We start from the raw sequence: 11,716 nt of genomic DNA, 5'->3' as shown, positions 1-11,716 counted from the left end.
ATTTGTCTTTAGATAATGAAAATTTTAATCTCAGGGCCTTTTTTAATTTTTATTTTAGATATTTTTGCTTGTCAATTTTGTATGGTATAGTTATGAGATTATGGCTGTCTAATACCAGTGATGATGTTAATGATTTGTAGATCAATTTGTGTGGGACCATTTTGCATGTAAAATGTCATAACCAAGCCCTGTATCATCCTTGAATGTCTTGTCTGCTTCCTAAATTCTGGGTTCTGAAAGGATCATCGATGCAAAACGTGGCACTAAAACTGCAATAAATTATGTATTATAAGCTACAAAACCACTACTTGCATTTCCCAGAGCCTTACTTAATTTTTAACTTATCTAGTCAGCAGATAGGGCCTATATGGTGTTTCCTAATTCGTGTAGGCTGTAAAATTCTTGGTTATAATTCCACTGGAATTGAAATTTCAGCATTTCACTCTACCGTATGCGACATGTATCATATCCGATTTGGTTGCAACCATTCCTTAGAATAAAACATCACACAAAATTCAAAGCATTGCTATTATTGCAGCTGTACCAAATATTTCTTAATTTACATTAAATATTCATTGGTAAGCATGGGTCCATAGTACTTCTAACAATAGCTAGAGAGGGGCAACCGCTTAATGTTCTACAGATATTCATTCAAAGTGGAAGAAGAACTGAATATGATAATGGACATTTATTGATAGGATGTTTAAAAGTGATTGTTGTAAGCAGGTCGAACGATGGTCCTGTGAGGTCCCTGGGCACCTGCCTTTTGGAGGACCCCCGCCCCCCCAGTCACAGGAGAGGAGGGGGAGTTGAGAGCATAAACCATGTACAGGGTTTGGATTCTGCTCCTCTACCAAGGCCTTATGTATTAGCTAGCCTGCTATGTTGTGGCTTGTCAGGTATAGCACCAGCTAAATTTATCTGACAAGTTGCTGAGCTAGCGTTATTAGGCCATTTTTTCTGAAATGGAGAGGTAATTTTACTAAAAGCATGTTTTGGATTGACAACGAAACTACGGCAACACAGCATGAAGTATCTTTTGTTTAGCACTAATACCCAGAGATGGATAGTTCAGGACCAAAAAGTAAAAATCCAGACCAAGATTTTGCTTAGTACTCTGTGACAGTGACTCTTTATGCTCAACTGGTTGGTTAAAACAAAATCTTGGTCTGGATTTTACTTTCGGAACCTGGACAATCCACCTTTGCTGATACCCATCTAGCTGGAATGATGCCCACATCCACATAGCTAGCTAGCTAACAGCACATTGACATAATGTAACTTTTAACCAATACACAATGTATGTAAAGGGCCAAATGTTACAGCTGTGATATAAGCATCGGCCAACAAGGCCACTGCAATTCCAAATTCACACACTGGTGAAAGTATACTGTAAAATGCCATCCAGTATGTCGACCAAGCCAGTGACCCTTTTGTTAATCTTAATTGCACAGTTCTGCATGCAGAGGAGCCAGGGACCTTGATGCTGAGCTCATAACTTAATTTCTGAAGGGTCCTTGTTCTAAGCTTGCACTGTATGCACCAAGGGGCATAGCATGTACCAGGAACCCGGGTGGTCAGCTCACAGCATTTATGCTGGGGAGAGGTACCTCATCTGCCTGAAATGGGGTCAGAAACAAATCCATAACTTAATTCCAAAATATATTGTGTTTACCAAAACAACACATGACAGTGAAACTGTCAAATGACTGCTGTCCTAGTTCCTGCCCACACGTTGCCATTTTCTTCAACTTGCGGTGCACTGCTTCATCCCTGTATAGCAGCCAACTACACGATTGTATTGCAGGTACTTTTCCAAAAGAAGCACAAACTTGCCTCCCTCGTTAGGTAACATATAGTATATTATAAGAACGAACAATTTATAAAGAAACAACGCCCCATACATATTAAAATAACGTCTCTCACCCGTAAAATAGACGCTTAATAGTTAAAATATGTCACGCTAAAAAAAATCATCTAAGAATATAGCGATGGATATAATTTTTAGTGGTTTGATGAACGCAAGGAGGCAGGTTACAGAACGGACCGGGCCCCTGATCTAGAGACATCCTGGCTAATTGGGGATCCCGAGATCCGGGACTGGACACCTCCGCTACCGCCAGCCCCGGTTGATTCGGTCCAGACTGAGCGGACTGATATAAAAAAAAAAAGGGCCGTCAGTCTGGTGCTTGTCGTCACTTCCGCTCGTTACATCATCGCCAAGGTCCCCGGCTATCGGCCGTAGCCGACGAGCTAAGCAGCCGCGAAGGACGGCAGCGCCGCCACAGCCGCTTTTAAAAATCAGCAGCGCCCGAAATCAACCGTTTTCCCCGCGTGAGAAGCCGCTTGTGTCGCCGGTACCTACGTTTGTTTCCTGAGAGGAGGACGGCTCTCAAATACCAAAGCGAATTGCGGACAAAACCTGGTATGTATGAGCTAGCCTAGCGCGCTAGGTGTAACGGTTTCACTCTTTTACAGTTGTTAATATTTTAGCTGCTTGGCATAGCCCGTTTAAATGATTGCGTAGTATATTACCTTTTTCCTGTCCATTTTAAACCCACACTCGTGTTAAGGGGATTTGAAGTTTAAGGTTTCAACTTGTTAGCTCGCTACGGAGCCGCACGAATTCCGATGTACCCGACGGTGCGGGGCGGCCGGCCGCCCGGGTAATTACACGTAGGCTTTGTTCGTGCCTCACGCCAGTATTGTGACTAAATTAGCACTGGCTAGCTATTAAGTGGAATCAGTATGTTTTATGTCGTGTTGACGTCGACGTGATTGTCTTTTATCAGCCCCCCCTCCCTCCCTGTAATGTCCCCCACTGTTTCTGCACTGAAATTGTAAACGGGGCAGTCGGAACTGGCTCCAATTAACAGCCCAGCGAGGGCTAACAAAGCCTTTCCCGTATCTGGGTACGACAGCCTTTCGATACATTTTGTCTTTGGGAACAACGGTCGTGCCTTTTATGGGTGACTCCGGTAACTGGGTAGGTGGCGATGGCTAGATGTGGAGTGGCTCAGCTGGTTTGTTCAGAGGAAATGTGTGTCTAGCGGCGCAGGCCCCGAACAGCCCCGGACTACAGTAATGGCCTGATGTTAGTCGTTTTTTCCGTAACTGCACGAAGACCACCCCCACCTACCCAGTCAATAGGGTAGATTAAGGTGTAACCGTGTTTACAATGCACGATGTGTTGGTTACGTGCCAGCGCAAGAATGTAACACTATAGGGGATTTGACTTTAAGTAGGATTTTTTTCCCCCTCTTATCGTTCTTTAACATAGAAATGTATCATGGAGCGTTGTTTTGAGGAACTGATGAAAATTCCAGTTTTATTATTTACTAATAAAGGTCGGGTAGACATGAAGCTTTTGAAACTGGGTGTATCGGTGATGTAGAATGAAACTTCTGCTTCTGGGTCTTAAACCTGTGGCTTAGAAAGTTCGAAAATCTTGTTTGACCACGACGATACATGCTGCTTACCTGCTGCCTAGAGGCTGAGGACGTTCAGTTATCTGTGTTTAACTTTTTAATAGCTGAGTAATGCAGTTGGAGAGATCTGATGTTTAGATTAGATGAACTTTTTTTTCCCCCTCGGGAAATTCTTGTGCGTACGTCGAGCACAAACGAACACGCATGTAGTACGAGGCAGAGCAGGTGCAAAGACACTACACATAGTGCAAACACGTATGAAAAAGTGCATAATACACAAATAATGTCCTGAGCGATTATTATGAAGTATTAATGAAGTGAGAACAAAATGAGTCACGTGGTTTTTTTTTCTTGGTGTATGCAGATTTTTTTATATATACACTGAGACATCCTTAAGCTTTTAGATGAACAGCAGGGATTTCCATAACACCATCCTTCAGTTACTGTAATTTTATGGAATTGTAAATAAATGCAATCACCTATTTCTGCAGTATACTGTACAACTGAGAAGAAAAGATTGTTTGGCAATGAGATGTAACCTTGTGTCAAGGGTTAAGCAATTAAACTTGTATGTTGAGAATTATAAAATGTTTTGAAACTAAAATTATGGCATCTCTGAAGATAAATGTTCAATTTCTCCCCACCAAGAATTTTTCATTGCGACAATCATTTGTCAGTTTCAGCTTGTATTAATTAAATGTCACCTGCTGTTTCCAGAGCTGCACCCCCATTCCCCTACCCCCCCCATCAGTCAGAGAACATGGCTCAGGAGACCAATCAGACACAGGTGCCAATGCTGTGCACTACAGGATGTGGCTTCTATGGTAGCCCTCGCACCAGCGGCATGTGTTCAGTCTGCTACAAGGAGCACCTTCAGAGGCAGCAGGGAGGCGGCCGCACAAGCCCTCCTGGAGAGAAAGGTGACACTGCCACTGCCCCCACTGGCAGAAACTGTACCACCATGACTCTTTAGTGATTGCTATACCTTCTGCTTTACCTTTTATTACCATCCTTGATTACTGTTATTAATGTTTTGTTGGTCTTTTTGTGCTTCGTATTATAATTATTTATTATTCTTTTAAATGGTGATTTTTGTATGTGTATGTCACTGAACGTCTAAGTTTCCCACTGGGTCAATAAATGATCTATCAATCTAAAATCCTTTCTTTGTATATAAGTCGTGTTGGTGTCATATCTTATGTCTTATGACAATGCTGTTTTTTTTTTTGTTTTTTTTAAACTTCACGCACAGCTGCTACGCCACCTGCAGGACCTAATGATGGCATTGGCTTTTCTGTTGAAAGTGTCCCAGAGCCCAGTACCGATGAGGCTGCCCAGTCTGAAGAAAGGACATCAAGGTTTGTGGAGAAAGACCTTCTTTTGTGTTGTTTCTAGAGCAGATTTGAAGACACTGTCAGGTGCACCTTTTAAAATGTGTAGGTTGTGGAGTAATGTCACATAGCAAACATCAAACAAATTTTGTGTGTTTGTCCTCAAACTGCTGGTCTGTCCTGGTATCAGCTCCCCCAGTCCAGTTACGCAGCAGATGACCGCTATGAGCATCAGCCAGGAGAGTGCAGCTGCTGACTCTGATCGGGCTGAGGAAGAGGAGGAGGAAGGGTCATCCACTCCCAAGGGTACTGGTTACATTTTACATTGAAGTTATTGCAGCGTCTTCGTTTCTCTGTGGTCATCTTTGCATGTCTATTGAAAGAAAATAATCAGCAAAATCATGTAATTCAGCAGTACCTTCCATATTTTAGATTCCTCATATTCTATGTTAACCTAACCCGGAAGCCTAAAAAGTTTAGTGCACCCTTGAAACATACATGATCCTCATAACATTAACCACTGGTGTGTACATTCTTCCATTTTCTAATCATAAGCTTTTTATGAATTCTCAGTGATTTACATTAAGGATTGTTACATTTGCACATTTGGGGGTACTTCAATTGGAAACACATTTTTAATGTTGCACACGTAGTTTCTTGGACGCTGCAATTAATTTTTTTTATATCGCGCCTTTCACAACAGTCACCCCCCAAGGCACTTTACATGGGTGTGTTGTGGTACATTACAACATCAAGACAGATTTGCAGCATTAAGTACTAAAACAGACACTGGTTTTTATATTTAGACAGCCTTATAACAGCTGGTTCAGTTCACCTTTTTGCAGCTTCGGTTGTAACTCTGTTTATTTGAATAATGACCATAGTTTTTAGAAGTTAGCTGTGAATTCCATTTATCCTTTTCTCGTTATGTTCACTATAGTAAGTATCTTCCGATTTTCCACCTTGAGCATACTTGAGTTGCGAGTAATGTGTTTAACCTTTTGTATAAATCTTACTGTGCATAGTGGTTTCCAAAGGTAGCTTTATTTTTATCTCTGTCATGGTGTCTGTAATATAATTTCCCTTTGGGAAAGTGGGACACTTATCTTGATTTATTTTTGCATGATACTCCTAAATACACCATGCAAACACTCATATTGTTTCTGCATGATACTGTCATGTTTTCAAAATGGTTCATGCAATTGGGAAATCGAGTCGTCATGAGAGACCCAGAGATGATGTCTTTGTTTGCCCTTTCTATCAACTTGTTCTGCAAGATTGTGAAATTGAGTTGAGGGTGACGAAGCATGAAGTGTCATTTTGTAATTGCTGCTGTTACTAAGGTTTGGTCTAGAAATGTTGTCATGGTTACAGTTTTGAATGTCGTGAAGCATCGTCATAACTGTCATGAGATATTTGCAAATGAGCTCAATGTCTTCAGATCATGTAAAGCTTATTGTTGTCATTGGTGCTTTATCAGAGATTTACTGTGGATGTTATCAGGTCCGGCCCTGGAAGCGGCACAGGCTTCTTCTGATGGAGACCAGACCCCTGACAAAAGTAAGAAGAAGAATCGCTGCTTCACCTGTCGGAAGAAAGTGGGCCTCACAGGTAAGACTCGGCAAATGTATTGTAGTAGACCCCAAAAATGAAATTATGAACAGTGGAAATGAGCGTAATAGGGCCCCTTTAAGGAAACCACATTAAACTTTGGATTCAATGGCCATGTGTTAAAAGAAAGTAATACAGAATTATCATTGTATTCTGCAAATGCTGAAGTTGAGGGAGGTATGCAAATTTTAAATTCAAGCACTTTTATTGTCATTGTGTAACACAAAGAAATTACTTTTATGACAACCCCAAGGTGCATTAAGAAATGCAAAATAAAGCTCAATGAAATAATAAAAAAAAACATAAATATGTCAAAGTATTTACCAAGATGCCATATACAATATTAAATCTTCAATCAGATTTCTAACCATAGCAGAATAACCACAACACACACTATCACACTAGTGTACAGTAACATAAATTATTCACATATTGCACTTTATTAATAAATGGTAAACAGTGTATTGCACATCCAGCATGACTTATTGTATGTATTCAGTGTGAGATTCTCACTCGGGGTTCACAGTTCAGCAGGTTTATGGTTGTTGGGGGGGGGGGGGGGGGCGCTATTTTTAGTCTGTTTGTATATGCACAAATTGATCTGAAGCGCCTTCCTGATAGGGGGCGCTCGAACAAAGTATATCCAGGATGAGTGATGTCATTAATGGTGTTTTTAGCCGTTCTCACACAGCGAGTCTTGTAATGGTGTTCAGATCAGTGTACACAGTGGCCTGTGTTGTTCTTACAACTTGACGTAAGGCTTTTTTACCTGCTTTGCTGCAGCTGCTGTACCATGCTGTCATGCAGCTCTCTGTAAAACTCTGTTCATTAAATGTACACTTTGACACTGTCTGTCCCGCTTTAGGCTTCGACTGCCGTTGTGGGAACCAGTTCTGCGCCATCCATCGTTACTCTGACAAACACGACTGCCCCTATGACTATCGAGGAGCTGCTGCAGCCCGTATTCGCAAGGAGAACCCTGTAGTGGTGGCCGAGAAGATCCAGAAGTTGTGAGAAGGAAGACGGAGAGTCCCTAGAAACGCAGGCTCGGAACAAATGATGCGCAGTGCCGGACGAAATGACTTTCTTCACTTGTACTCTGTAGGGCAAGGAGGGTGGGGCTTGTATTAGATTCCACCGAGTGCTTGCATATTCGCCATCTTCCTTATTACAAGTGATGGTGCGTGTGGCCCAGTGGCTGGTTTGGATGTTTGTGTTCTCCTTTGAGAGAGAGCAAAATGGTGATGTTGCGTTTGGAAGGTATCTGATACTGCTTTGTGGGGGGTGGGGCATTTTTAGTTTTAACCCTTTTTCTGAACTTTTTGAAGTGTGTGTGTGGTTTTGTATTTCCCCCCCCAGATGTTAGGTAAATGTGCTTGAAGGTCACCTAAGATACAGGAGCAGCTTTAGCAAACAGCAAAATAGTGATCTGTGGGAATGACACACGAGGCACAGTTAGCAGTAAATGCAGTATTGCGGTAACCTAAGGATGGTATTTTCCCCAAGTGAATGGACTCTGCACTATTAGCGCTCTGACGATGTATGAGGATCCTCCCCCTTTAAAATACATGATCTTAACCTTTATCATACTGAAATAACCTTTTAAGAGGTGGAGGCTGTGACATTGTGAAAAGAGTGATTGAGATTTTTTATTTTTTTTTCGTGCGTATGATACCATAAGATCTATATTAATATATTGTAGCTAGCTTGATTTTTGTGTGATTGCATTCTATTTATTTTCTTTTTGATTGGTTTTTATTGAAAGATTGCCAGCATTGCGGGTGAATCATGAGGTTTGTGCTTCTTTTAACCTTTTGGATTATGCATTTTTGATTATATATCCAACAAGAGAAAATACAATTTATTATGTAATGGAGTAGAGTCCTGTTAATACAATATCCGGTTTATGGACAAGGGTAGTTCATTAGCTAGAAGTTTTTAATTGATCTGCTATGTACTTTGGGTGAGGAGAATTCCTGCATAGGCCAGATACTTTCAGAATTACTTTTTACATTTCTAGTGATGGTACATTAAACTGAAGTGTGAGATGTAAAGCTATACACACTTGTCCATTGCTGCAAGACGTAGTTCATAATTTGAGCAACGCTAATACAGTAGCTGAGAAAAGATTCTGCTGTCAGCGAGCTGATAAAGAACTGGTCTATAATGATCCCAAGAAGAAACATCTCATCTTAAAGTTTTATCTTTTGGTGAAGAAAATCCATTTTGTTTGTGAAATTGTACTGGACTGATTTGACATAAAGCAGTAATGAAGTCAATATCTACATACCCTGTACGTTTGAAGAGAAAGTGTCATTACTTGGATACAAACTTTTTCCAGAAATTAACATTCACTGATAAAGAAGGCTGCCTGAATGCACATGCAACATTAACACAATGTATTGACTGGTAACGTATTATTGAACCCTGAATTAATGGGACTCTATTTCAGATGTAAATACCATATGGTTACTATTAGTATAATCTCGTATGTAGAATTTTCAGATGAGTGTGAAAGAAGGGTTACATATTTATTTGGTGTGTACACAGTGTTTCATTGCTCGATTGCAGCTGGTTTTTACTCGTGAGAGAATGCACTGGCACTGCTGGGATTTAGCGCCCCCCACTGGCAGGCCGTGCCTCTGTCCTTGAGTTGTGGTGGCCTCAGTCAAAGGGCTGAGGCTTAACTTATATGATGGCATTGAAATTCCCCCTGACACCCTGTGCTTTGCTTCTTCAGTGCTGCTCAGCAAACGCAGACAGATGCACATCGGTTTGTTAGACAGGCATTTCAGTATGGCTTCTGTTTGCTAAGTGTCTTCAGGTTCTGCTTGTTATACTGTTGAACTGACCTCCAGGTTGAATATGCTTCAAGTCTCTGTAGCAGATGGTGAGCAACTTTGCCCATTTTAATTTTATTATTATTAATTTTTTCTTTTACACCATGCAATTTCTTAACCAGACCTCACATTGAAACACATTGAATCCCAGTTAATGCAGATGATGCTGAATGTGTGCTATATATATAAATAAATTTTAAAATGCCTCAAAATGTCATACCTTACTATATATATATATAGATAGTAAGGTATGGCATTTTAAAATGGAGAATTTACACATCCCCCCCGCCCCTCTGAATGATTTTCCCTTCCTGTGTCAAATACCCAGTCATTTTTTTTCCTTTCTGGACTTACGCCAGCTTCCTCACGTCCACCTTTTATAAACAAAATTAAGGCCTTGTTTTTATGGACCTAAACCTCTTGCAGAATGGCCAGGTGAAAAACTATTTGGAAGTACTGGCATTTGTCTTCACAAGGTGATATTGACGACTTCCTAATCTGAGCCAGCTGTCATTCAGATTAATTATGAAAGAGTTCTTGCTGTTTTACTTCAGGCAGTAAGTGGTACAATTTTTTTTTCTGGTTTGCAGTTTGTTTTTTTTGCACAAGAGGGTTGAATGTCTTGTGTAGCCTGCAAATGAGTACAAATGCAATGAGCTTCTGAAACGAGCCCTGACATTACTTGGACGACGTATGTTTGTGAGCTACTCTCCTGTTTTAAGGGGATACATACTACATGTGATTAACCTTCCACAAAGCCTTATTTACTTTGGACTCAAATAATGAGGCTGGTTGCTCCAAATGGTGTCTGGGTGTCGGCATGATTGTGAGGTCAGTTGTACATGGTGACAATCTTTCATACATAATGAAGCGTGACCTGGCGCTGGCCCTCTGGATTGGACCAGTGTTTTCTCCAGAGGCTGAAGCTGCACCCCATTACATTGTGCTGTTTCTTTTATGAAATACCAGCAGCCATGTTTTGGTAACTTAAATACTCTACTGTGGTAGTTCGCACTGGCTACAGGAGCCAGGAAATTGTACTTGGCAATACACAGTCAAATATGATTTTGGTCCCTGCTTTCTGCTAAGGAAACTGGTTGCCCGCCTGGTTCAGTCATTGTCCTCAGCTGGGCGAAGTTACGGTGAATGAATGGAGGTCTTTGTTCAGGAATGAGCATAACTGGAGTTGGCTTGGATGTCTTTCTATAGCCCGGTAATGGCTAGTAGGAAGTGTGCAGTAGTAAATGGGATTGGTGAATTATGACCCCAGCATGATCGGTGAAGGAAGAAGTCGCTGGATTCGTTTCAGGGCAAGGAAGCTGCATGGCAGGACGTCCCAGCAGTCAGAGCACCTTGGTTATTTGAAATACCAGTCAGCCATGTTAGAGATTCTACCAGGTAACACTTTTTCTGTTTTTATAACCTTTAGGATTGTATGGTGTGTCCAACTATGTTTAAAACAATAAAACAAAGTTTATTTTAAATGTATATATTGTCAGTTTAATAAGCCTTAAAGACCCCACTATTTCCTTACGGGTGGGTTCCTCTTCTGAATTTCTGTAAATTACCTGGATCTTACATAATCACACCTGCTAAAGTTGCTCATAATTCCATGCTGTCTACATACAAAAAAAAAAATACATTTTATCATTGGCCTAGAGCTATGCTAAGATTATGCCAGAAGTTCATATTCCTGCTGGGTTGAAACCTAATTGGCTGGGAGCAGCGTGTAGCTCGGTGCGTTAAGCCCTGGGCCTGTGATCAGGAGGTTACTGGTTCAAACCTGGCCTTGGCAGAGTAGTTATGGCTGTGGGCCCTTGAGCAAGGCCCTTAACCCCCAGCTCTGTGGGTGCTGCTGGAGAGGGCCGCCGTTTGCTGCCAAGCTTGTTCTCACCTATGAGTGTCATGGACAGGGTAGGCAAAAAGTGATTTTCCCCACAGGGATCAATATACTGTTATTTCTGTAGGCTGCACATTTTCCAAAGTGCATTACTGAAATCAAAGAGGGCTGAATAAACTCAGAATAAAGTTGGTATTCAATCAGGTGACCTGAACATCAAATACAAGGCCAGGATTAGACATGCATGCCCTATACCACTTCAGAAATGTTCTACAGCTTCCTTAGTGTCTCCCAGGAAATCTATAATCAGTCATCTGTTGAGCAGGGAGCTTGATAATTAGTTGTTTCCAAAAACATTCCTCCTGTTAAGAAGGGAGCTTGAACTACATATCAGTGCACACTGTTCTGACATTCTAGTGAATTTGGTGAATTCTTTCTAGAAAATACATTACACTATTACTGAACTGCAAACTGCTTTGTTCAGAGTTTACACCCCTGTTAATCCCTGCACATATCTTCACACTGCAATGAAACATGTTCCAGTACCAGCTGTTTGTACTTGTTCTTATTTTACCTTTGGTTTCGCTCCTTTATCAATAATTGCAATGGACGTAAAGTCTCACATAAATGTCATCTCAAATCCTAGTAATCTTTGATCGCTCTTCC

The 11,716-nt window shown here is 41.1% G+C and overlaps 1 protein-coding gene across 1 annotated transcript; it reads left to right on the top strand.

The window, feature by feature from the left end:
* The first annotated feature begins 2,204 nt into the window (after nt 1-2,204).
* LOC111860316 (AN1-type zinc finger protein 5) lies at nt 2,205-10,694 on the top strand. Its single transcript, XM_023843904.2, has 6 exons — nt 2,205-2,425; nt 4,146-4,348; nt 4,681-4,786; nt 4,950-5,065; nt 6,263-6,370; nt 7,236-10,694. The coding sequence occupies exons 2-6, from the start codon at nt 4,189-4,191 to the stop codon at nt 7,382-7,384; spliced, it is 639 nt and encodes a 212-aa protein (XP_023699672.1). The 5' UTR covers nt 2,205-2,425; nt 4,146-4,188; the 3' UTR covers nt 7,385-10,694.
* Nucleotides 10,695-11,716: the final 1,022 nt, after the last annotated feature.

Source organism: Paramormyrops kingsleyae, chromosome 15 (assembly GCF_048594095.1).
Source record: "Paramormyrops kingsleyae isolate MSU_618 chromosome 15, PKINGS_0.4, whole genome shotgun sequence".
Taxonomy (NCBI): domain Eukaryota; kingdom Metazoa; phylum Chordata; class Actinopteri; order Osteoglossiformes; family Mormyridae; genus Paramormyrops; species Paramormyrops kingsleyae.
Note: the sequence above shows the minus strand (reverse complement) of the source record. Positions and strands in the feature narration are given on the sequence as shown.

Bases quoted from the DNA above. Each gene is read 5' to 3' on its own strand.
- LOC111860316 (XM_023843904.2), top strand. From the start codon at position 4,189: ATGGCTCAGGAGACCAATCAGACACAGGTGCCAATGCTGTGCACTACA. The intron at 4,349-4,680 runs GTGACACTGCCA...CTTCACGCACAG, and splicing joins AAGCCCTCCTGGAGAGAAAG to CTGCTACGCCACCTGCAGGA. The intron at 4,787-4,949 runs GTTTGTGGAGAA...TCCTGGTATCAG, and splicing joins TCTGAAGAAAGGACATCAAG to CTCCCCCAGTCCAGTTACGC.